Source organism: Solenopsis invicta, chromosome 15, assembly GCF_016802725.1.
Source record: "Solenopsis invicta isolate M01_SB chromosome 15, UNIL_Sinv_3.0, whole genome shotgun sequence".
Classification (NCBI taxonomy): Eukaryota; Metazoa; Arthropoda; class Insecta; order Hymenoptera; family Formicidae; genus Solenopsis; species Solenopsis invicta.
In genome coordinates, this window is record NC_052678.1 from 9,365,854 (window position 1) to 9,392,683 (window position 26,830).

The 26,830-nt window shown below is 37.7% G+C and overlaps 1 protein-coding gene across 2 annotated transcripts in view; it reads right to left on the bottom strand.

Annotated features, from left to right (window-relative positions):
• The window catches only part of LOC105205890 (serine-rich adhesin for platelets), a 70,911-nt gene that overhangs the window by 20,197 nt on the left and 23,884 nt on the right, over window positions 1-26,830 (bottom strand). For both annotated transcript variants that reach the window (XM_026138547.2, XM_039457914.1), the window contains exon 2: window positions 22,576-22,636. In XM_026138547.2, coding sequence (XP_025994332.2) covers window positions 22,576-22,609 — 34 coding nt within the window. In that variant the 5' untranslated portion in view covers window positions 22,610-22,636. The remainder of the gene's footprint in view (window positions 1-22,575; window positions 22,637-26,830) is intronic.

Genomic DNA, 26,830 nt, shown 5'->3' on the forward strand with positions numbered 1-26,830 from the left:
GAAATCCTTTAATTGAACTGTGGTTTTTGCCGCACAGTTAACGTCCGTATTTTTGACGACTGATTTCGTTACGGATCTCGTCACTAATGTGGAACCGTTTTGCTGGCTGTGCACGTCGCGATATTACGTCAATTCCATCGGTGATCCGCGACCCGCGCGATGAACATAATCCATCACGAGAAAGTACTCTGAAAAACTAATCCGGGAAATCGGCCGATCGCAACGCGCGGATGCTACTTGAATAATTGCACGCTAGAGCAGCTAGAATAGTATCTATCGCGGATGAATGATCTTCCTGAAAACGATCACCATTCGAGATGCATAATTTCGTAACACTCCAGATTTGAGAGAACGAATCACGAACGTCCAGTTCGTAATATAGCAATACTTCATTTAAATCTAGCTGTATCCAGAAGACACAAAAATATAGAGTATACATTTTTATTGAAAATAGACGACGTGAAATATTTTAATTATTGCGTATTCAATAAATTGAAAATAATTTTGAAATAAAAATTTAATACATACGCAATATTTTACAATGTTTATTATTTAAGATAAATTATATTTCACACATAAAAATTTAAGAACTCTAATAAGTAATTCATTGATAAAATGTCATAAATAAAATTTAAAAAAATCAAATTTTCTTCCTTGATATTATTATTCTGGAAAAATAAATATATTATAAATAATGAAAAAAAATTATGTATACAAAATCTTGTGCAAGATTATTGCAAATTTTAACACTACGATGTACATCGTAGTGTTAAAATTCGCAACAATGTTGAATACGAGAAAGGAAGTTCCTCGGGTCCGGAAACTGTTGAAATTGGAAATCGCCGCGAAGGCGTCCTAGACGAAATCGTTTATCCCATTTAAGATGCTAATGAAGCATGACTATTAAATATTACTTTGTTTCCGCGTGTGTTATTCACTGGTCTTCCTTCTTATTTGCAAACTATACAGATCATTCGCCTCAAACGAGCAACATGTAGCATATTAAATAAAAAAAACTAAATATAGTAAATATGTAAATAATAACACAATAATTAAAAAGTTTTCTGCAAAAATCAAACAAATCCAAGAAGTTAAATTTTCAGAAAACAAAAAGATTTATCTTTAAATTATTTATTGTATAAATATAATATTTTTTCAAACATATAAAAACAAAATTGTGAGCCTTGATTAATATTTCGTTAACCCATTCAAAAGAAAATAATAAAACTCCGGACTTGTTTGTTCTTGCAAAAATTTAATTATCAAACGTAAAATAATAATGCTATAAATATTGAAATTTATCTGTGCAAGCCGTGGAATGAATCTTTTTACTTTTTTTTATTTACTGAAAATGCTGTGCGAACCACAAGTCATTCACCGAAGGATAAAAACGAAAAAAAAAGTAAGGTAAAATCGACGAGAACGAAAGTGAAGGTGAGCAGAGCGCCGATGAAGCGAACCGTTACAAAACCGAGGCGTGATAGTAAAAGGATGAGAAGGTCGCGGATCGGTTCACTTTCTAACTGTCATAACATCCTGAAATAGCCTGGAAAGAGTACCCGGCTAGTCCCCAAGCAGGTAAAAGACAACCCGTTGTCTTTCGTTCTGAAACAGCGAAATTCGTAATAAAGGTCGGCTCGCCGCAAAAGGTTACACAGTGCGAGAAGATACCGTAAGATTAAGGATGTGTGAGGTGTATCCGATCCGAAGTAACCTACTGGAGGATTCATCAAGTATCGTCGTTCGCTTTATTCACGGAAAAACTTTGAAAACGATTTAAAACTCCCGAATATCAAAATGGACCATTACTAATTGACGTATGCATACAAAAAATATTATACTTGATAAAAATTAATAAAAATCGTCATTTTGCTTTGGTAATTTTCTTCTCTCGTAAAATTTAAATTTCGTCTGTGTCATGAGCTGTCTCGATCGTCGTTACGCAATTTCCTTTTTCTTATAAAAAAAAAACATCTCGTACAAATTTAATTGTTTATAAAATTTCCAGGTGTCTCTAGGTACACGTCATCACGTTGCGTCGCTTGCAATCGCCTAATGCAGCGAGGAAATGGCACGCAGGAAGAAAGACGGAGGAGGAAGAGGAGGTACAGTTAGTTTCTTTAGCGGAATGAACAAGCCGGTATTTAAGGTCGAAAGAAGAGAATAGCTCTTGCGCAACTACACGTTTGTGTCAGTCAGTAGGTAGGAGGTCGCGTCCGACTGAGAAGCGATAAATAAGTTCCGTGATATAACGAGGTAAGAGTCGCATGTCGTGTCTTCGGAATATCGCGGCTGGCGAATTAAAATCTTAGCTCGCATAATTGTGACAAGCAAATTACCAAAAGAATAAAGTAATAAAAAAATTTTTTGTTACATCATAATGCATAATGACGAAAAGAGAATTTTTTCGCGAAGAAACTGGCACAAATCTATCAAATAAATAACAGGCAAAAAATGTAGAAATCTACATTGTAAAAATTTATATTGTTAAACAAAAACTGATATGTTTCTGTTTTATATATATAACATAGTTCCATAATAATTAACAAAGATAACATTATGATATTTTTTAATTCCGCTATTATTGACATTGACCTATATTACGAATTATATTTTAAAAATACTAAGTGTTTATATCTATTAAATATACAGTATAAATTAAAAATTTGGAAAGGCCTACTATTCTCTCGCGAAAAGTTAAATATTTCGATAAAAATATCGCAGAAGTTTTCAAAAATGCGTTTAAAAAGAAAGGATAACTTTAAACACATGTTTTAATTTCATCTCTAAATTTTGTTCCTAAATTATACAAAATTAAAAATTGATATTTTTCAATATTTTTTTACTTTAAAATATTGTGACTTAATGAAACATCATCGAATAAAAATTAATAAAAAGAATAAACTTTCTAAACTGCTTAAAATGCTTTTCTAAAAAAATTGCGGCAACTTTCAGCAATGAAATCAAATTTTTTATATAAGATGTTTTTTATGTTAGTTATAAAATAATCCGCATAAACTTTTTCAAAATTTTTTAAAAAATTTCTACAATTAACTTTTTATGAAATACGAGAAAATCGCAAACATTTTCAAACTTTTAGCCAATAGTGTATATAAAATTACACAGACTCATTACATTACATAGAATGTACATACTGCATTACAATGCAAAAGAGCGCCGCGCTTCTCCAACGTTTACCGGCCTGTTCTGAAATTTTTCTTTGCAGATTTTAAGCTTCTCGTCGCGACAAGCAGCGAACGAGTAAACAAGGAGAGGATAGCATGAGAAACGTCGGGTGTCCCGTGTGTAAAAATTTAAATTGTTAAGCAAAGCCGTCGTCCGCCGTGCGACCGCACTCGAAATTCCCCGCGTGATCGTGATCGATGGGATGCATCGGCGCACGGTGCAGTCGCGCAAGAGACAAGCGCGACAAGAAACGAGATGCACGGGGATACTCAAGGGCCGCGATTAATACGGTAATCGCAATTTGCATACTTCCGCCCCCGGTTAGCCGCCGTTGACCTCCGTAGCTGCAACGCGCGCGCAAGAGTGTCGAGAATATCATATTCTTGGTAGACGGACAGTAAAATACCTTCTCCGTAATGTCAAGGTTCAATTATTTACAAGGCGAACGTTAAGGCACGAATTAATAAGCCGTACCGTTGCGCGCGCGGATTTATCGCCTCGTCGTACTCGAATTCGCATTAGCGCCCGATTTGACGCTCGCGCGGAGACGTCATTTATCTTTGTTGTCCTCGTTTAATATAATATGTGCTAATAGGAAGGTAACAGAAGGATATTTCTGTACAACTGTAATTTTATCAGCCACTTGCGCCTCACCGTACAATACTTTAATTAATACATTCTAAAGAGTTAATTAGAATTTTTTAAAATTGAATTTTTTTATCAACACATTTATGATAATTTATTATTGTAATCAGCTGTTTTAAGAAAAAAATTAGAAACTTGAGAAGGTTATTAAATCACAGCTCTGTCTCTCTCTCTCTCTCTCTCTCTCTCTCTTTGTTTTCCAGAATACGCTATTAAATCATATTTACTAAACAGTTTTAATCGTCTTAAGTGCGCTTTTATTTTCGCACAATTGAATATACAAGAAAATAGTCAACGGGATTCCATAAGTTAATACAAGACTCCGTTAAGTATCTCTTGAGAGAAGTGCTCTTCTCGCATTTTTAATTCGGAACACGAATAAGAAGCTATTAGAGGCGGGGAAAAGTGGCGACGGTAGAAACGAGTTCTCCGCACGGTTTCGGGTGAATCAGCTCCTGGCATTTAGAAAAAAAATCAACTTTTACAGTTAGCGGGAGGGAAAGGAGGAACGCGCGAACGAAGAGGAAAACCGGACGTCATGGCGGTCCAATTGGCTGCTTAAATATTTATGAGGACGTTCTCCATTCGAGACGAGAGAGCCTAAGCAGCACCACCCGAATTCTTGTCCTTTGTAAACTTTCTCCCGAACGCACTTCACGAAACGCATTTCTTTATTCCGTCCACTTTTCTCCTTCGTTCTGTCCACGGTGAATTAAGATGGTGTTTAGAGACGCATCAGGCTTCGGTGTTTTCTAATTTTTTTTTTGTTGGAATATACGCATGCTTAAACACACGTACAAAGACGAATGTCAAACATACCCTAATGTCCGAGTAAATTTTATTATTTAATACAATTGAAGGGTCTCCTACAAAAATCAAACAAGTTCAAAAAGTTCAGTTTTCAGGAAACTAAAAACTTCTTATCTTCAAATTCATTGTATATAATATAATTTATAATTTGTAAATAATTTGGATAATTCACAATTCATTGTAATGTATAATTTATAAATAAATGTGGTAATTTTTCTCCGGACATGTAACAGATGTGAAAACAAAGTTGTAAATTTTAATTAAAATTTTGAGGACTCATCTAAAAGAAAAAAATAAAAGACTTGTAAAACTGGTTTGTGTGTGGTTTATGTGATTATGTATTTTATATTTTCTACCTATTTAGTAAAATATAATAATATTTATAATATTTTACATTTATCTTTTTTTATAACATTAATAATGATAAACAAAGAACGATTATTTAAAGTATAAATCAAGTATAATTTTTCATTTTTATACAAATTGCTGATAAAAAATTTTGCAGGACGTAGATTTAACGAAAGTAAAAGAAAGTCCATTTAAAATTTATTTCAATACGTAATAAATTTTATAAAACACAATAGCAACAGATATAATCCGTTACTTAATAAGAGAGATATGCTATAAGAAACCTGCTGGAAATAATTTGCATTCTGTAAGTTGTAGAATTGGATTATTTTTGCGAGATTCTCTAGACATTCAGAGGCAAAAGCCAAAAAAAAGAGAAAAAAAACCGTGTCCTCAGTCGGGTTCTTTCTTTTTTTGAGACATTGTCTTCTATAAATAAAACTCGTTAGCATAATTATGCGTCCGAGTAATCAGGTTGGAATGCTTCTCGGACGGAGCGACGGACGGCGGGTAGACGATGTCAATCCGGGTCAAACGACGTTTATCTAGCGTAAACGAGACGAAATGTGAACACGGCGGAAGAACATCTCGATTCGCACGTGCCTCCGACGAGCACGACGAGCAAACGTGAGCACGGGAAAGGCGCTATCGCTTCGTCCTTTCCGCTACGAGCAATCGCACGAATCACGTAACGGCATTACAATGCGATTACACACCTAGTCATATTTTCGCGTCGAGCGGCTCTATCGCGATTTTGCACAATGCACATATATATATCCCAACGAGTCGATACGCGGTCGCTCATGGATCTAGATCCGCAAGGATAATTAGCTCGAGCTGCCACAATCTATCTTCCGCGCTCTTACCGGTGCACATATATAAGTGCCTTCCTTCCTCCTGCCTCTCGATTGTGTTTCTTGCTCGATGGTCTTGCCGTTGAGGCGCGACTTCCGGCTCGATTTGTGGCGGGAACCCATATATCGAACTTATGTCCTTTTCCCGGCTACAATCATCATTAGTTTCCCGGAGTTTCGTTCGTTCCAAGAGCGGATCAATCAGAGCGGGCATGTTTACGATAAATCGACACAGCACCGCGCCGCGTTCTTGCGGTAATTATTTCGGGAGGGGAAAAAAATCGCAGAAGGCGAATACATCGTAACTCGCCTGCGGATACCTCACGCGGCTCTCGTGCGATCGTAACGCCGCGCTCGCGTTCTTGCGTAAATTGAGACGTAATAATTTGTAATTCTCGGCCAGGCGACGACAGGCGCCGATGTCGAGAGACAACAAGGAAAGGGGGGGAGGAGGAGGAGGAGGAAAAAAAGAAAAGAGAAAAAAAAAGGCGGCGCTCCGCTTCCCGATCGAGTGCACTCACGTCTCGCGGGAAGCGATATCGCTGCGCCGCGCGGCGTGTATTGCGCGAGGGGAGGGGACACACAAGTTGCATACATATCGTCGATTGCGCTCGTGCGAATCCTGCGTAACACTTTCTACAGCCGACATTACACACCCGGCGATACCCGGACGTTATAAGACCGCGAGACGCTGGAATAAATAGAACTTTGCGAACGCGTTCGAAATGTCCCGGTCACTCGCGCTACCGGCGTGTGACGGTGCAGCGCGGTGCAGCGCGGTGCAGCGGCTCCCGTTCACGGTGACTCTGTCACGCCAATGCGTGTTTCCGCCATTTCCAGTTCAATTCGTCGCGAATTAAAGCCGCGCCCGATTCCAGTCCCTTTAAGCCCGTGTCCCACTACGTATTGCGGATGCGGATCGGATTGGGATTGCGGATCGCGAATTAGAATGCAGTCAATCAAAGCGAGCTTCAGATCCGGATTGCGAATCGCAGAATAGATGACTCTATTTGGCTCTCTATCTCATCTTTTATGAGGATTCGACAGATTGCACCGTTCAAAATTATTTCAATTCGCCTCATCTTTTATTATTCTAAAATAATAATCCAAAAATAATTAAAGAGTTTCCTAGAAAATCAATTTTTTTAATTCCATTTTTTTAAACCTGAATTACGGCACTAAATTATTCTCTACAAATATCATCACATTAACATCAATTTTGTTCCGGAATGAAAATAAAAAAAAAAAGAAAAGTATAAAAGATTTATAAATGTAAATAAATATAAAATTTCCGCAAGAATCAAGTAAGTCCAAGTTCTTTTTAGATCCTCGAAATATTAATTAAAGTCAAGTCTTTTTGTTTCTTCTATATCTTTATATTACAACATATTTTTAGAGAAAAATAATCATATTTATGCAAAGAGAAATATAAAAAGAAGTTAACTACAATTTGCAAAATTTTGTAAATAAATGGCGAAAAATTATTGCTGTAAATTTTAAATAATATTTTCTTTTTTAACTTTATCATTATGAATAAAAAAACGTAAGCGTAAAATATAATGGAATAAAGAGGTAATAAATATAAAATTCCTACAAGAATCAAAGATCTCGATATTTTTTATTTTTCTCTATTAGACAGATCTTGAAAATATTAATCAAAACCTACAACTTTGTTCCTGTATCTATTACATTATCCTAGATTCATAAAACAAGGTGAAATCAAGGCAGAAATCTCATGCACACACGCAACATGGGGGTCTCACGTACGGGCGAGAACGCGAGAACAAAGTCATTGCTATTCGTGGCTCGCCACGGGAAACGGAAGTCCTCTATTATCCCCCGAGGCATCGGATACGCCCGTATATCGCGGCATATTCCGTCTTAAACGCCAACAAGACGTCGGCGTCGAACGCAAAAATTTCCCTTCTTCCGGACCTCCAGGCTCCGGCGCAAAGCGGCGACCGCGGCGACATGGAAACTCGTTGAAACGAATAGCTGACACGTTTCTGGCCGGTACGCAAATAACGCAAAATAAGTAATAATAATAATAATAATTGCGTGATAAATGTGCAGAATTTCTATGTTCTCAAATCCCGCGCAAAATCTCCGCCGCGCCGTTTTATACTAATCATTTATCAAATTGACCGCCAGGTGAAACAGCGCGAGAGACGTCGCTTCTTTCCCTGTTTCGGCTGACAATATTAATGACGCGCCGCTGCTTTGATTTGTTGCGCTCCGTTCGACGAAGACAGCGACAATTTATAATATAGTAACGCAAACTTTTCCACGTTCCAGGTATATACACGATGACGGCGGAAGGTAGATTCGCGCAACTGAAGAAAGAGAGAGAGAGAGAGAGAGAGATGAATAAGTCTCGGGGATGCTGGTGCTCTTCCGAGAGAATTCATTCATTCGCTCATTCATCCGTGACGACGCGTCGCTCCGGGATAAACAATTGCAAAAATATATATAAGCATACGCGACTCTGTATGCAAATGCGCGGTTCTACGCGGCGGCGACGGCGGTGTCAGCGCGGACGATTAATCTTCATCGCGGTGGGGAAAAATCCGGTGATTGCCGCGTGCATAGCGAGCCTTCATCGCGGAATCTCGAGAGCGCTCGGAAGTCGTTGATCGCGGCGGTAATAAGATTACACGAAGAGCGTCAGGCTGTAATTCCGCTCAATGAGAAACGCGATTATCAGCGAACGCAACGTCGCGGTCAAATTCAACTCTTTTCGCAAGTAACACAACACTATACGAAAATTAATTAGTGTCTACATTATTTCTAGAAAAAAACAAGCAACGTGCAATTAGCCAAGTTACTTGTGTTTAATATTGCCATAATTAATTTTAAAATACGCAATTTTCTTCCCCCTCCGCCTCTCTTTTGAATTTTCTGCTCGCACCATCTTTCCCGCGGGTGGACGACATGACAAAGTGCACCACGAATAAATGAATCCAACGGATCGAAATTAATAAACGAACGCGAGTGAAGTTGATGAATGAATTGCGGCGAGATTGTCGCGCGCGCGCGGCGGGGTTTCACGACCGGCTCGCGAAAACCATCGCGCGAATGTCCCTCGACGCGTGTGTTGCATATGCAACGGGTGCCCGATATACCGGGCACGCGTGAAAGTCGTGCGACGGCCCCTGCCCTCGTCCGCTTTAATTACGAGAAGCTCGTGAAACCGATCGTTTCGAACCGTTTCTGCTAAGCTAGCGCGCGCCGCGGCCGGCCGCGACGGTTTATCGCACGGGAGGAAGTGGATTATTACAGCGACTGCACTCACCCGGGCACTCCCTTTCGACGGAATGTCCTTCGCGTCGCGTCTGTCATTGTTCCCCGCGCTATTTCTTGACCGTTTATTTCCTCGGCCACCGCGAAACGGTACGCGTGACGGACCGATCGTTGAGTACGATAGAACTATTAGAACTGGAATTGCTAATAATGAGACGAACAAACGAACAAACGAACAAACGAACGCAAAAGTATCGTTTCTATCTATTATTTCACATCGCGCGCTCTCTTTCTCTTATACACTAAATTTATTATATGCATATATTCATAAAAATATATTTAACTTTATGTAGGCGAGAGTTGCTGAAAGTTGAACAGCTTTTTTCTTGTTTTGTGCCTGTTAAAAACACTTAAAAAAAAAATCAAGTACAACTGATATTAATTTTTGATCAATTTAACCAATAATAATTTTATATTTTTTTAATTCTTTGTATTTTCATAAAAGGTTTATTGTAGAATATTTTATACAAATATTAAAAATGATTATAAAGATTAAATCGATATTTTTATAAACTTTATCAAGTTTGCTAAGTTGTACCGCTCAAATTTTATTACAATAAATTCGGCGTGCAATTTGATGAACTTGAAATGTATATAAAGTCACGCAATAATATCAACACGAAGATTTAGCTTATGAGATGTTTCGTTTAATATTGTGTTTTCACATATGGGTCGATGTTCTACAGTTAATTATTAACTATTGATCCCTTTGTCGATAAATTATTAATAAAATAAATATTAATTAATAATTTTAATATCTTTAATTATTTTAATTCACAAGTTTGATACTTTCAAAAGCGATACAACTTAGGCAACTGATTGCCTAAATCATATGTTTTGTACATTGCTAAAAGACTTATAACAAATTAATTTCTTGAAAAATTAAACATTGTAATAATAATATCTAAAACATTAAATGTTTATTTGCGTACAAATCAGTATTAAATGGGAAATAACTCGAGTATTTGGCAACTCTCTCCTACGTATATTGTAAGATACATGTAAGTTTATTATCAATCTTCCGCAATTCTCGCTATTACTCGATGTCGATAGCATAAATTGCAAGATATTCGCTCAGAAACACATATTGTAGCGTTTAATTCTGATTACGATAACTTTCTTGAACATAATTTCTCTCTCCCTCTCTCTCTCTCTCTCTCTCTCTCTCTCTCTCTTATTAACGCAGTGTAATCGGTGGACTCGCGGAAAGCGGAATTTATGACAAGATGGAATCTATTACAAGGGAATACGGTGATTTAGCGCCGCGAAAGGTGAACTCACACGCCTTTTACGGCAGCCGGGTCGTTCCGCAGCGCCGAGAGAAAACGAGCGTGTGCCGACGCACACGTGGCGCGCGCGGTACACGTGGTAATGCACACAATTTTCATTGTAATCCGTGCATCTTTTCTGTCTCCCCACTTGCGGTTCGCGAACGACGGTGACCGCGATCCACAGAGGAGAACCCTTCCACTGATCGCTAATGGACGCGCAAATTGTTCACGGGAAACGGCGTGGAAACGGACGACGCGGCGCAATCGGCGATGGCGAAATTTTCCCGAGATCACAATAATCGCCGTAATTAGCGTCGAATCGATGAAGTTTTCCACGCCGCGGGATCCGTCGACCGTGAGACGTGAAGACCGAGGGAGAGAACTGTTCTTCTCCGAAAAAGAGAGCGGCTAACAATCGGCGGAGTCGCGCGGTTTTGCGAAGGAAACCACGCACCATTGTCTCTCTTTTTCGGGCGTTACGCATTAATTAGAATTGTTCGGGCATCGGGCGGGGATATATTAATTAAGACGGTCTTCCTCCCGAGACCATCGATACGCGCGGCGCGGCGCGACGCAGCGGCGTACATTTCGCTCTTAATGACGCAGCATCGCGTGCACAATAAAAATTTACATAGAATCCTATTGTTCGCGTAAACCTCGCTGACGGGAGGAGTCTCACAGGTGATCTACACTTTAGATTCAAGTGATTGATGTGCGTTTAGAAATCTGAGACATATTCGAATACAGAGAAAGAAAAGAACATTTTTATTTTAATATCTTTGCTTTCGAAATGTTAATTATTGAAATAAATTGTAAGATTAAACAGATACCTTTTTGCTTAAAACTGTTGTCTTTATTAATTCGTATTTATTAATTCTCAAGCTCCATTTAAATTTTAACTCACACTAATATTTTTTCTTTATGTATAAACTTACTCGAAAAATTTACACGATATAAGAATCTTCAATTTTTAATAAAAAAATAATATTTTTTGTCGGAGAAAGTGTCACTTTTCGAAATAATAGCGTTTCTGCTGCAACTGTATTTTTATGTTTTTGTTATTTACGGTTTTCCAAGCGTTGCAATTTATCGATACAATTAATGACGGAGTTCTCGAGCTATAGATTTTATAGAACGTAAATGTAACATATATTTTATTTACAACGATCGTAGTGAGTCATGAAGGATATCGGCCGAAGGCCTAGAGATTTCCAGATCGCACGTAATAATCGAACTTTCGCGGTGATACGAGCGCGATGGAGCGATTAGTCAGACATGCGAAGGAACGTTTCGGAATTCCAGCAATGGTATAAATAACCGCCGTGGGATATTGCGAGGTAGCCGGAATGCAAAAATCACGAATTAATTTCGCGTCCGGTAACGGCCCCGCGCGCAAGACAAGGACGCGCCAGGCGCAACTTTTCCCCGCTAACGAGAACCCGGGAGACGGTAATGTTATTACGGCAAAATGGAAAAAAAGGTGAGAAGGGGAGGAGGGCGGGGAGGCGAAACGGAACGTGGAAAGGAATTGCTCCTTTCCGCGGTCGCGCGCGTGCAAGTGCATAATGATAAAATGCAATCTCCGAACGGGGGCAACGTCCCCTTTCCCAGCCGATCTGCATTTGTCCACTTCTCGCTATCGAAGGCGTCGGCTGGTAACGGATATCCAAACTTTAACAAAACTCTTTAATTAGATTGATAAGTTTTAGGTGATAACTCGTTGATAACTTGTCAACATCGAGGCGACTTAATTTGACCAACTTAAAAATTTGATGATAGCGAAAGCGAAAAATTGCTTTCAATAGAATTTGGTAGATACATATTTTTTATAACTTGAATTTTCCCAAAAAATAAGAGATAAACATATATAATGAATTTTAATACAGATTTAATTAAATTAAAAGCTTTTTCTGTCGATTCTGGTGATTGCACTATCGCTGCATTTGCATGAGACGGATGAAGCAATGAGAGTGAAATTTTGAAGAGAAAAGTGGGTGAGGAAAGGTCGCTGTGCGAAGTTCAGAGCCCTCATACAATAAAAAAGGCCATTTTGTTGCTGCGTCGGAGGATATTAATTAGAATTAACGAGAGAAGACGGACGCGTTCGCGCGGGTCGTTTCCATTTCTGTGGCTTCCTGCGATGCACCCATTTCGTGGGTGAAGATGGAAAATCGCTACATATGATTCGCCGCATCGATTTGGAATCCGATTCCTCGAAGAAATGCAAATATTCTACGATCTTTTAATTTTCAATAAAAGTCTCAGTTATAATTTCAACAATTATATGTCATTTTTAAATCTCTTGTAACTCTTGTCTTAAGACTCAGTCTTGATTCTCCCTTTATTACACAATTTACATTGCTGGAAAAAAATTAATTAAAAAAAAAACTAATTCTACAATATGAAATATTTAATTTTTAAAACCAGAAAAAAATAATTCTTAATTTTTAATTTTTGGTGAGTAAATTTCCTTGGTTTTAATTTTGATTAAATTTTTCGTCTTCGTCCGAGAAATCACATCAAGCACATGGCTAATAAGAAAACGAGCTCTCGCGCTCGGACGTAGCACAGGTGAGCGCAGACAGGTATCCATAGATAGTCGCAGATGCCGAAAGACGTGATCAAAGAAGAAGCTTCAGTGTCGTTGCTAAAAAAGTTGCGGTTAAGCGTCAGTTACAATGAAGAAGTGAGTCTGCACCACGCTCTAACAATAAGTTTTATTTCTACGGTCACAAAATTGCAAGTCCACTGACATTAAAAAAAAAAAAAAAACTAAAAAAACTGTTTTCTTTTTAAAATATTACTTTGCGGTAAATTATGTAATAAAAGAATAAACCTTAAGAAAATTGAGAGAAAAATCTTTTTGGAATTGATGGCTTAAGTATGTTTCGTTTTTCAATACTTGCACGAATATCGCTGTAACTGCCTGAGGAAAGAAGCGACGAGGCGACGATGTAATGCCAAAAATATTTTTCTCGACAGATAAAGAAACTCTCGCCAAACTTATTATTTCGCAAATACGAGTTGGGTTTGGTTGCTATTGCAACCTAAGAACGGATTGAGCCGATTGACCTACATTTGAGAAAAGAAAGTGTAAAGGTGTCAAGAAACATTTCGTTTATCCGTATTTGTGTCCCGCAACTTTGTTCTGCGTTCATTCATTATGTAAGGCTACTGTTATATTGGTTTTCGTTAAATTATCCTAAGTATGAGGTCATACAGGTAATTTTCCTGCTATTTACAGAGGTACTCGCTCGAAAAGGTCGGCGCGCGAAGAAAGCGAATTTTCGCGATTACTTTTCCTCCAGCTCCGTAAGTTTGCGAAAGTTTTCCACGCACGAGGAATGTTTCAACCTCGGGGGATTTCGATACTCCGTTTGGCACGACTCTCCGGCGTCCGTCCCCGCGATTTCGATAGCGCGACGTAACAAACGGAGTACAATTACGCGAACGAATTTTTCTTTCTCCTTGAACGATTCCGTTAGTGCGCTACGTGACCGACTGTTGTTTTTTCGCGGAGGTAAATACCGAATCGACCGAAGCGTACACGTGCGAAATCGCGACGCGAGTCACTGAACTCTGATACGACGTTTCCGTCTCGATTTCGCGAATTCCATACAAATTCCGTACGTAATGTGCAACGTTTATTAGCATTGTGTTTAGGAGAGATTTTCAATGCGCAGAAAAACGCAATTTTTATCTAATGATTTATACATTTACTAACGAGTCAAAAGAGTTTTTTTACGAATTGGTATTTGTTGCAAAATAACGTGATAATTTATTAAAAAGTATTGTTGAATAAAAAAATATTGTATATTACAAAAGAAAAAAAAATACTTTTAAAAATTCTCAATAAATGTTTCTTCGACATCAAACATAATATATAATCTTAAGTGAAGTAATATAATTATATAATATAATATTAGATAATGTTTATCTAACAATTTATATTTGCTAACAAGTCAAATTTATTTATTTTATACGCAAATTAATATTTGTTGCAAAATGTGGCAATTCGAGAAAATACTATTCAATAAAAACGTTGTATATTTAAGAAGGAAAACAATTTTTTTTAAATTCTAGATTATTATGTTTCTTCGACATAAGACATAATTTGAAGTAATGTAACATAATTATATAATAATAATCACTATTACCGTCACGCAAGAAATATAATAATAAATAACGCTATCGGCGGAGCGATGAAGATAGCAGGACTAAAAAGGATACATGTCGTAACGGTCTCTCAATGATCTCGGACAGCCGATTTAAAACCGCGCAGAAACCGACGGATAAACGTTGTTTTTCAAATTGCGTGTTGTACAGCACGTTTAAAATCCCGCGACCGTTTCAAAAGAGGTCGAAATGAAGAACGAGGAACGTTCGGTATTTGCAAAGCGTTATCGATGGCACACTTTTTTTTTTATTGCGCTTTGAATCCGGGCCGAGCAGTTAAACATGAATTTATATCCCTGTGCCCTTTATCCCGGATATATTTGAATATACGTAACGGCTTGGACTTTCATCGATTTGATCTTCGAGATCGTGTCTTTGTATCCCGCAAAGAATACAAAGGACCTCGCACTTTTTGTGAATGATATTTTCGACATCGCGATCTCGAGTAAATTCAAGTTACTAAATTTAATGAGATCAATAAAAAAACTTGGCGAAATCTATTGCTCAATTGGTGATCGGCGCAATTTGCGAATTCGTTTACGTAGCATTGCGCAATCATATCATATGCATATCCCAATTAAACTCGCTGAACCGAAAGAATTTAATTGCGTTTCGCAAACACACAGGGCGATCCGCGAGGCTAAGTTCGCTCTCGATTTTTTTTTTAGTTACTCTCAGTCCCTTCGATGTTTTTTCCTGGACCTTGTCGAGATGGAACATACACCGCCGAAAATACATGATGATGCGGTCACGCGCGGTGATCGTTCGACCACGTGAGAGAGTGAAATTAAGATCGTGACTGACTAATGTGCGTCTTACGTGACATCAGGAGAGAGACACGCTTCGAAAGGTCTAACCGCATCCTTGCGCCGCAGTTACGCGATTACGTAAGGAGAAAAGTGAGACACGCACGTATACACACGCGCCGAAGAAGAGAAAGAGAAAGAAAGACAGAAGGGGAGGAGGGAAAGAACTCGGAAAAATATGTATCGAACGGTAACTCGTATCAGCTGTTATCATTCATCGATTTTTGCAAAGCTGTCACCCGAGTCGGCGTTGTACGTATCCTTTGAAAAGAGGAAATAGAAAGCAGAAAGACTGACCCAACACGAAACGCGATTACGATGCTCGTGTTCCTTTTATCTTTGAAACAGCCTGATATCGTCGAACTTTATGTCTACTCTGTAGCAAAATAATGTAGTAGCATATAAAATTTGCGATAGGATAGTTATACAACAAGCATAATTTAAATTTCATGATTTATAATTAGAATTGTATGATGTCATAATTGAAGTATTTTTACATGTTTAGTGTTTTTCCTGCACTGAGAGAAAAAATTACTAATTTTTAATAAATATTTATTCGAATAGTATTAATACAATATTTTTTTTACAGTGCATAAGTATTTATTCTATAAGAAAAAAATTATACTTAAATTGGTGATTCTTCTACTAAATAAATATGTATTTACATTTAGCAAATATTTTATTAGTACTATTCAAATAAATATTTATTAAAATTTAGTAATTTTTCCCACAGTGTGCGAATATACAAAAAAAATTGGTATCACGTTAACAATCATATTTTCATATACGATATTATAAGTATATGAATATACAATAAATTTCTTCATGTAATCAAGTTGTGTCTGTTAAAGATCAAATTCTTTCAAAATTTTATATTCTTGCTCATATATGAAAGTATGATCGTTGATTTGATAATAATTTTTTTCCTGTGTGATAACAATGTTTTTTGTCGAATTAACGAGACGATTGTACGAGGCAAGATTTCTAAAAATTACCCACGAATTCCGCGTAATTCATTTCTTACCTGAATACAACGCTAATTTAGATACAACGAGAGTTTTGTTGGACGTTACATCTGCTCGGTATAAATGTGAATTTTCCATTATCGCGCGCGCAACACAGCACAACGAGACGCGTCGATCGAACGCGGAGCGGAGTGAAAGCCAATCGCGGGCATTGTGCGGGCAAAATGAAAAGCACATTGAAGATCGCGCGAAATTACGTAAAAGAAATTCATCTTTGCGCGGCCACGTCGTTGAACTTACGAGCGCGCGGTCAGTTCGCGGGACACAGAAGCCTCAAGATTAATTATCTACCTTCACGCGCCTTTTACCCAACTTCTGCGCGATTGCGTAAGAGAGTAATGTCAATGAGAAGCGCCTAGGTCTTCGAGAAACGCACGATCTTTTATTAAACAGCCTTTCGTCGAACAATTGAGGTTTCAGTCTGTCTTCAGACGCTTCAGTCACTCTTGCGCAAAAAAGAATCACACGGTCAACAATCGAAATACCGTGAAAATAACGGGAGATAGCCAATGCTAAATGTTGAAGAGCAAGATGAGATATTAATGAGCGATTAACCCTCAAGATATTATCATTCAGTGTTCAGTGTTAAATTCCTAAAGTATTATTTAATATTAATAAAAAGTAGTGATGTATGTCCATTCCTGATATTATTATATAAATATTATATGAGAAGTAAATAATATTACTTATTTCAATATTTTAAATTATCGAGAATATAATAACTTTTAAATGTGCTAATTATAAAATTTACGAATATTTTATTTATAATAATTTATATTAATATTTGAACAAAAATATTATAATATTCGTAAAACATTTTTCTAATATTCTACAGATAGAAAAATAATATATAATCATGAATATTAAGCAGACGTATAACATTAATACAATATTCCTATAATATCAAAAAACATATTCTCGGAATATTATTTTAACTTTTAATAATAATCGTATAATATCCTAGGAATATTGTAGCGTTTATAGGGATACTGAACCAGCAAAGGTATTTGGCCAAATTGATAGCGACGAGTCAAAGATAGAACTGCCACGCGTGACGAGTCGCGTACGCATGAATAGCGACGTGAGTACTTTACCACGCGCGTTCACGACTGTTTACTCTCGCGAGTTACATGCTTCGCAGTCGCGGCGACTTTCTTCGTCCGCGCCGGCATAGCACTTGGGTTACCGGCCTAGCCACAGGCGGGCGTTAAACGTTAAGCGACGACCGGACCGGTGATCGATCCGCGTCCCCGACGTCTCTTCCCGGCGACTGTTTGACCCGTTTAATGTTTCAACGCGCGGCTTGATCGTAGCCGCGGCTTTTTTACTTCCCGCGGTCTTTCGCCAATCGTGGGCTGGGAATGCAAAACGGCCTCTGCAAACGAAACGTTTCTCGCACTTTCTTCCCCTCTCGCCGTTCGCTTTGCATTACGCATGGACAAATTTTATTGCTGCATTTATCGCCGCGTAGATTCCGACTCCTTCCTATCCCGTGTTTCAGCGCTCATTTGTAATTTCTTCTTTTATTTATTACACAAGTAATTTTTTTCTTCAGCGTCATCTCGTCTTGTCTCTTCAACTCGATTATTGATCTCATCATCACGTACAATTTTATAGTTGAGACGATATGAAACGACCGTTTTGCGTCTTCCGCAATTTCCTAGCGAGAAATGACAATGGAATAGACGTCGAATCGACGTCGATTCCATTATCGTTTCTCATCTTTCTGGGTTGGTACTTTCTCAGCGAGAGTTTGCATATCACTAACGCGCAGTTCTAATTACATTAGAAATTTCATCTTGGATCAGTTGCAAGTGCTGGAGATTCACGTGGCGAGCGCAAAAGTGCCGGAAGATACGCGGAAACGCGAGATCAAGCGGCGCAACGCGCGTACGTGTTAATTAAGGCAGAAACAGACTTCGGATGAAAGTCACGGCTACATAATGACGTGCTTAGCTTGCTTTTCTGCGAATCCATCGCGTAACGCAATCGAGCTGCGGCGAATCACGCGAGAGAGAAAGTGAACGAATAGAGTCCCTTTGCCAAAATTTCGTCGAAGAGATTAATTATCTATTAGTTTACAGAGATTGGCTGTACGATAAGGTCATCAGATTTTTTTTCTACCGAATCCGAGAACAAGTTTCAACTTTTTTTTCCTCAAATCTGTTGGCACACGAGAAAAAGCAAAACTAGTTTTATATTATTTTTTTAATGTTTGCCATTCCTTAAATAATTATAATAGCACATAAAAAGCACTTATTTTGCTTGGGATTTAATCATAATCTTCTTAAATTTATCTTGTCTGAATTCCAGCTCGACTGCAAATTGATGGTAGTTTATCTAAAAGTTTGTTAGGATGGTCAACACAGCTTTGTTTTCAGTCTTGATCTGTAAGATCATTCTACATATCACATTTAAGAAGTTATAACGATAAGTTCCTTGTAAGCACCAAATATTCCTAGACTATTATATAAATATTATTAAAAATTAAAGTAATATTACAATGAATATTCCGAGAATATTATTTAATATTTTTTAATATCATGGAAACATTCTATTAACCTTATATGTTCACAATATTGGTGTATTACTTTAATATCAAATATTCATATAATTTTAAAATTTAAAGGAATAAACATTTTAAAAATATATTCTAATTGTCGTCGCGAGATTGAGATAATTTCCCAGATTATCTTAATCCCGCAGATATTTTCCGCCAAAGCGTCGTATGTTAAACTATTTTTTTGTAAAGTACATTTTATTTTTTGCATAAACTTAATTTCACTTAAATATAATAGAAAACATATATATTTATATTAATATTCTAAGAATATTTAATATTATTTAATATTAAATAACATTACGTGTTTATAATGAGAGCCTTCCTGTGTCAATAATTAAAAAATGACAAAAACTTTAACAGACATAAAACAAGAATTCAGGGACATTTTAAACGTTTCGGGGAATAAACTTTGCCCGGAAACACATTCTCGGAAAACGGAGATGTCTGGTAATCTTACTGTATGGGTGCGATGAGATGCGTTATTTCTCTGAGGCGTAAAGGACGGAGCTGGACCTCTCAGGTTCTTGCAAAAGAAGCACCGCTCTTTTTATCAGCAACTATTCAGGATTAAAACTGATTTATCGGCAAATTTGCGTGTCGACGCGTACCTGGGAACGTCCTTGGCGAACGGAAACTCGTAAAACGGCGAGGATAAATCCCGCGGGCGGGCGAGCGGACCGCGAGATAAAACGCGCAAACGAGCGATGATGCTCGGTCGCGCGTCCCACGTGTCGCGACCGCGATGCATACATACTCTGAAAGCCGCATGGATATCCCACGGAGGCCGCATTCCGTCCGTCGTCGCCGGGATTTTCAATAGACGGTACTTTTTATATGCGGAACGTGTAGAATCCACAGATATATCTCGCCCCGTCCGGTGCGTCATCCGGGTCTCGATTATTACGGCTCCGTATTCGCGTCCCATATCTAGCGCTAGGTGTGGGCGTTCGATTGCACCTTTTATTTGTCTAGCGTTGAAGAGCGTCTTTGCATGCAATCTGATCGCAGCCAGAGAGCAAGGCGGCCGCGTCCGGCGCCAGCTCGGTGATAAATTTAACGACGCAGAAATTGATAAGAATCTTCTCTCTCTCTCTCGCGATAGAAATTATGTATGGATATAACAAATTAAACGAAAGAATTTCGTGTCTCGTTCGTAGAATGCCCTTTCAGAAAGATTTCTAATGACGCGATTAAAAATAATCCCAACGTACTTAATTTTATTCCAATCTTGTGCAATATAAAAATAAAGCAAGATAAAGCCTATAATTCCTATTCCCCTTCATCAAATTAAATAAGATTGACTTATTTTGAAGCAAGAGTAACACATATAAATTTCAACTTGCGTATTCTTACATTATAAAATAAAAATTTACTCGCTGTTATAATGCACAATGATTATAATCAATGATTCCGCGGAAACTCGGCAGCTTTTGCTTACGCGTATATTATAAAAAAAGTTCTTTACATTTTTTAAATCAATGTATTGTCAAATCAAGAATATTATGAGATTTATCATAAAGTTTTATTGTCTAATTTAAATCTGCCCAAGTTAATTGATAACACCAAGATCATTTTATTCCACAAGTACAGAAATTTCCCATTTAAAAATAAAATTTCTGGGCCCAATAATAATTATATATAATTAGCCCTATATCAAAGTTTTTTTATGAAATATAGAAGGTAACAGCATTGAATCCAGAAATCTTTTCTGCAAGTGCGGGAAGAAAAATCTTCTTCAAAAACAACTTCGTTTCTGCGAAAAAAGCAACAAGTAGAGATAAGAGATTTAAAATAACAAGCAAGACGATAAATCGCCAAAGAAAAGAAGTTGCGTAAATTATCGCAAATTCAAAACACGCTTTGTTCTCCTGCGCTTTCTTGAATCCTATCAATCGCTTGCGAAACGCTCACCGCAACTGCGTGCAAGACCGCTCGTCATCCGGCCACCCTGCAAATGTGCGCCGTGAGAGAACTCGGGATTTACATTTCATACCTCGCGATCGCAGCTGGTGGTCTGACGAGACGACTTACGCGCGATTTGCACAGAATGCCCGTATTATCCTTTCGTTTTTCTCCGATTCCCGATACCATCCGGCGCCGATTATCGCCGGCGTTGACGCCCTTCCACGTCCTTCTCTCGCGCGAATTTATTACTCTCTAGCGGGCCGCGATTTTTCGCGCTAGCGTGCAGCTTCGGCTACGACACGTATGTCCGTTCGGCCCTTGGAAATTATTTCCATCCTTAGGCGGCCAGGGACAACCATAAACCGGTCAGCGTCCGGTATCACACGGACTTGAAAATATATGACTGAATTTTTATCCTGTCTTTACTTCGCCATCGTGCTAATAACATTGCAGATTTTGCGTTGTGGATATCTCTCAAGTTTCATGCGTGTTCTTCAATTTCCTCGGCTGAAAATATACGTTCTTCATTCTTTGTACGAATAAGCTTCTCTTCCATCATAAATTTATTGGATATACACACATCTTACATACCGTTTCGCATAATTTATTTAAACGTAAGGATTGATGGTTTTAATTTGTATTGCAAAAAATGTTAAAATGTTAAATTTGTGCATTTACCGAGTCTTTCGCGATTTTTTTTTTCGTCAATCCCTAATGCCGATTGCACCAGGCGATTCATTCGCGATTCTCGCGGCGTGTCGCGCTGCTCGCTCACGCGATTCATTTGCCATTCCTGAATCGTACCTGATCGCCACGCGCGTGTTTACATCCACGTAGGAAACACCTTGGTCTCGGCACGAAAACCCAGTTAGCGGACGATCCGAGCCGAGCCGAGCCGGGCGTCTCTCGAGGCCGTCCTCGAGATCGCGCGCACGCGAATCAGCCCGCGCTTAATCCTCGGAAATGCCGAGGGGGGACTAATCGTTATCGTGGGACGCCGAGTTTTATGCATCCTGTCGCGGAGGATGACCGGGGAAAAAGTGTCGTCTGCATGCACACGGGATGAGCCATGTTCCACGGGAACTGGGAGAAACCACGTCTCTCCCGCAAATTAAAGATTAATATAGAGACGATTTGATTCAATTTCCTTTCCTAAGCGAATTTGTTATCTCACTGTATGATTACTTCTCAAAGATATCTCAGAAGATTTAAAAAAATATTTTGTGCTTTGAGAAAAAGAAAGAGGGAGAAAATTTCACCTTTCATTTCTCCATTCGTACTCTCTAAATCTTGTAGAATGAAAAATTACTCGAAAATTGCACATACTCAATTTCCACTTTATAAGAGTAAATTTTGACTCTTGGCTAATCACTTGAAAAATTTAATACTGAATTTGTACAAGCTCAATTTTTACTCTTTTAGAATGAACATAAGATAATGTTTCACTCTACGAGATTTAGAAAGATTAGTAGATATTATAATTTAATTTATCTATATATACTGCTCATATTATGTATATTTAATAATAATAAAAAAATATGTATAATAAATGAGAAGCCTGTGCTCTGTACACACGGTTATTTTCCAATTTGAAATTGAGGACGCTCGTTAATTTAATTTGCATATACGTTGTAAATTATACTTTGCCTAACATTACCAAAATTATCGAAATATTGCAAAACTTACCCTGCAGCAAAAATCCATGCAGCGCGAGGTTCATGGCTACGATATGATTGATTTCTTCAGCCTGAAAAAAAGACATTGCTGAAATCAGACATACGGTTGTTACAAGGCAAATTAAGTATTGAATTTCATTTCAATAGATTAATTGTCGTTATAGTTGCCTGTAAATTTCCATATAATTTATTTAAATGTAAGGATTAAACGTTGCGGAAATATTTGCAGATTTTTAATATTCTGCATTATGGATAATAAAATAGTGTTACAAATGGAAAAAGCGCTTCGTATCAAGCACAACGTCGGAAACACGATGTCAACGTCAAAACGCTAATGTTATTCTAACAATTCGCTCTCGGAGGGTAATAACGTAATAACTAGCCACGCTAATTGCTACTAAATCGCCCGGAGGCGTAAAGGAATTAACTGAGGCAAATAAACTCGTCTCGTCGCGCCGATCCACCGGTCTTTGTGTGCTCTTGCGGACGGTCAGTAGCTTCAAAGAATGTGTGACATCTCTATCGTCAGTGTCAATATTTGTTTGAAAGCCTCGACAAGAGAAGAGGAACAAACGCCATCTAATACCGCAATGCCGCATTCAGCGAACGTCGATCTATCAAGCGCCCCGAGCAGCTAACTAATTGGCCATCTACTAATTAACCGTAACTTGGCCAACTTCTCGAGCGAGAGTCCTTGGTAAAACAGTCAAGAACGCAATTTAAAGAGCGATTCGACCACCACTATTCTGCGACTTACAATAATTTCATCATAATCGGACAAGAATTTCTTGTCACACTTTACTACTTTTTCTTTTTTCGTTTCACGATACGCTCTTAGAATACTTCACGGATGTTTATTTCGCCACGATAAATTATAATTAATGATTCATTGTTAATGTTAAGGACTTTGAAAACAGCATTGGCAATCGAAACAAGACAGATATTTCATTACTTCGCACATTGGAAAGATTTATGATGGACCCTTTCTGTGTACTTTATTTCTATACTTTCTCGTAATAACAAAATAATAGCTACAAAGTAGAAAACATTTTGTATTTATGTTAAAATTAGTCTTTATTAAAACTTTTATGTTAAATATTTAACATACCCAAATACTAATTTAACATAATCATTTGAATATTTTGTGTTTAATTAATATTTCTTAGTTTTTAAAATAACACAACTTATAAATAAACAAATAATATGGAAATTCTAAAATAAAATGAATAAAATATATACGTACACATTACATGTTAATTTTACTGAAAAAATATTTTATAATTCAATATTGGTTTTTAAATAATGTTAATTTTTAATATAATATGTGTGATACTTTTTAATATATTCATCTTGTTAAAAAGACAAACATTTGAATGGACCATTCGAATCATACGACACGTTAAATATTTAATACAAATTTTCCAGTTATGTAAAAATAAAGAACATAATGATCGTTTTTTAGATAGCTTCGATAGAAAACCGTGCATTCATGTGCATTCTTATTTATTTCATTCCGATGTCATTATCGAGCCTACATGACTGCGACGCCACGTGTACCGATTTCGTACGTGCGAAAAATAATAAGCAAGATCGTATACATGGAGAAGAGGGGGAAGGGGGAATGTTCGAAAGTCCATTGGGAACAATGACCGCGTTGCAAACGAAAATAATTCAGGTCGTGCGAGTTAACGTTATAACGACGTGTTCGTCGAAGAGATGGCCGAAGGATCTCACGACCTGAATTATTGCCGAACGAGATAATTGAGACGGTCAGAAGAACGAATCTTCTGACGAAAATGAGAGAAAATTAATGTAAACTTCAGCCTTGGCGAACGAAGAAAATTTACTCTGCGTTTGTAACTTATTGATATTTTCGATGCCAAAATTCTTAAACGCGATTAAAACATTTCGTTTTTATTGTGTAACGTAACTTTCTCTTTGTTTCTCGCAATTCTTTATTTTTAGACTATCGGCAAAAGTCACTTTCATCGGGATTAATAGTCTTTGACACGTTGACTCAGAAGCAATATTAATTATTACGTTAGTGTTTTTAAGATGAATGATGATTTATTATCATGACAACCGAAAAAAATATTTATTTAATTTCATATTTCATATTTCTTATTATTTCCATTATGGTTGTATTATGTCAGCTTTTATATAAGGTAAGCAACGTAAAAAATAAAATAGCATGCCCATTTTTAGATTTCAGGATGTCTTACACATATTTTTAAAATAATGAAAAAATTACACTGTTCTATATTGCATTTAAAAATAATACAAAAAATACGGCGGCAATTTTATTACCCAAATCAAAGACTATTTTAATATAAAAAGTAAAAATGTGCTCTGACGAGAAATATATTAAAAAAAAATAATGACAAAAATCTCAATTTTTTAAATGTAAATTTTAAGTCAAGCGAAACATTCAGAATAATTTATATAAAGTTTCATTATGTTTTGCAATTCTGTGCAATATTTGCAATTCTGTAATTATGTACATGCTTGTACATAATTACAAAATAAAGCGCGATTAAAGTGTATCAAAATTATTACGTTCGGTGATAACTTGTCGTTCAAGAACGCAAAAAGCCGAAACAGCCGGGAATTAGCCTAGATAGGAAACATTCGTTCGCAGAACGAGCGCACGATATTTGGCAATAACTCCCGGTTAACTCGAATAGCTTCAAGGTCGCAGGTTGCACAAGTGCACAGCTGTGGCGGTTTGTGTGCACTTTATTGCAATGTAAAAGCGCCGCGACGTTTATCGGATCTCGATTTATCATAACGAATCGTGGCTCGGCGGTCGCGCGATAAATGGTGCCGATAACACGCGGTCCCGCGATCGGCGCGTTTCTTCAGGTACGTTTATGTGGCAGTTATGAATGATCAACGCGATTCAATCATTCCCCGTGCCTGCCATGTAATGCAATGCGCGGGGGCGTATGCATACGTCGCGGTTTGTCAGGCCTCATCGGCGGGCTCGAGATATTCATTCCGCCGCGGCGGGTAAAAAAGTAAGATGGATATCTCCACGCTGTGTATATGTATGATCGTTAAGCCGAGAAAAATCGGCGAGGCGATCTATCGACGGCTCTTAACCGACCGGTGGTTGCGCCCGTCACTCTGGGATGTACTGTAAATCAACGTAACGACCGTCGAGGGAGGAGCGCCGTAAACATACGCCGATTGATGATTTTAGTAATGTCCCGAGCAGCGAATATTCAAAGTTATTTACAGTTTTTCTGCCGACGTAAAAAACTTTTTTATTACGTGTGAATTTTTCTCACGGGTTGCACACGCAGGAAAGTATCGTTCTCGCACTAAGAAAATAATTCGATTTTAATTTTCTTTGATTGCCTGAGTAATGGTTATGTTTGCAAAGAAAATATTTTCTTGACAATAGTCTTATAATACATTCATTATTTCTACTCAAAACAAATAATATTTACTTAAAATAAATTTCTCTGTACAGATGAAAAAAAATACATACCGTAAATTACTTGAATTTAATAAATAGTTTAAACATTTTATAAATTTATCTTAGTAATTTAATATTTTAATTTTATAATATTTTTCAAAAGAGTACAAATTCTTTTTTTTTTAAATAAATTATAATAAATTTTTTTTTTTAATTTGCTGATGATATATTTTAAGACAATTATCAAGAAAATATTCTTTGCCAAAAAGATATAATCGTGGTCATTAATTAAAAGAGAAAAAGTAAATTGAGTAATCGCTTTTCTTAGCAGCGGAATGAATTTTTCTGTGCGCAATAAATCGACCTTTATCACGCGATGCAAACACGTTCCTCCTCCGTCGCCTCGTATCGTTTCTAATAACCGAAATCACAGCGGTATTTACGTGCAAATGCATTACTCGTAAGTGATATTCGAGCGGTTTCGTTTTTCAGTATCCGGTGCATTCATCCTCGCGAGGGGTGTATTACGCGTGCGACGTGCGTGCTGTTTACGTGCGCGCGATTCGCAAGGTGTCTTCGGTCGTTTCGGCCGGTGCACTTTCCTCGCGCGTCTCTCTCGTGGACGACGCTTCTGAGAGACGATTTTCTCCTTACGTAAAACCAGCACATCGGCCCAGCCGTGGCTCGTTTTCACGACGAACGACTTTCCTCCCCTCCCTCGATCCCTCGTAATCGAGCGATGCACGCACGATGCACTTTATCGAAGACCACGGCGACCGCACCTTGGGCCGTACCGAATTCCACGGTCGAGCGATGCATTCTCAATCTTGCGTGGTCAGCAAAA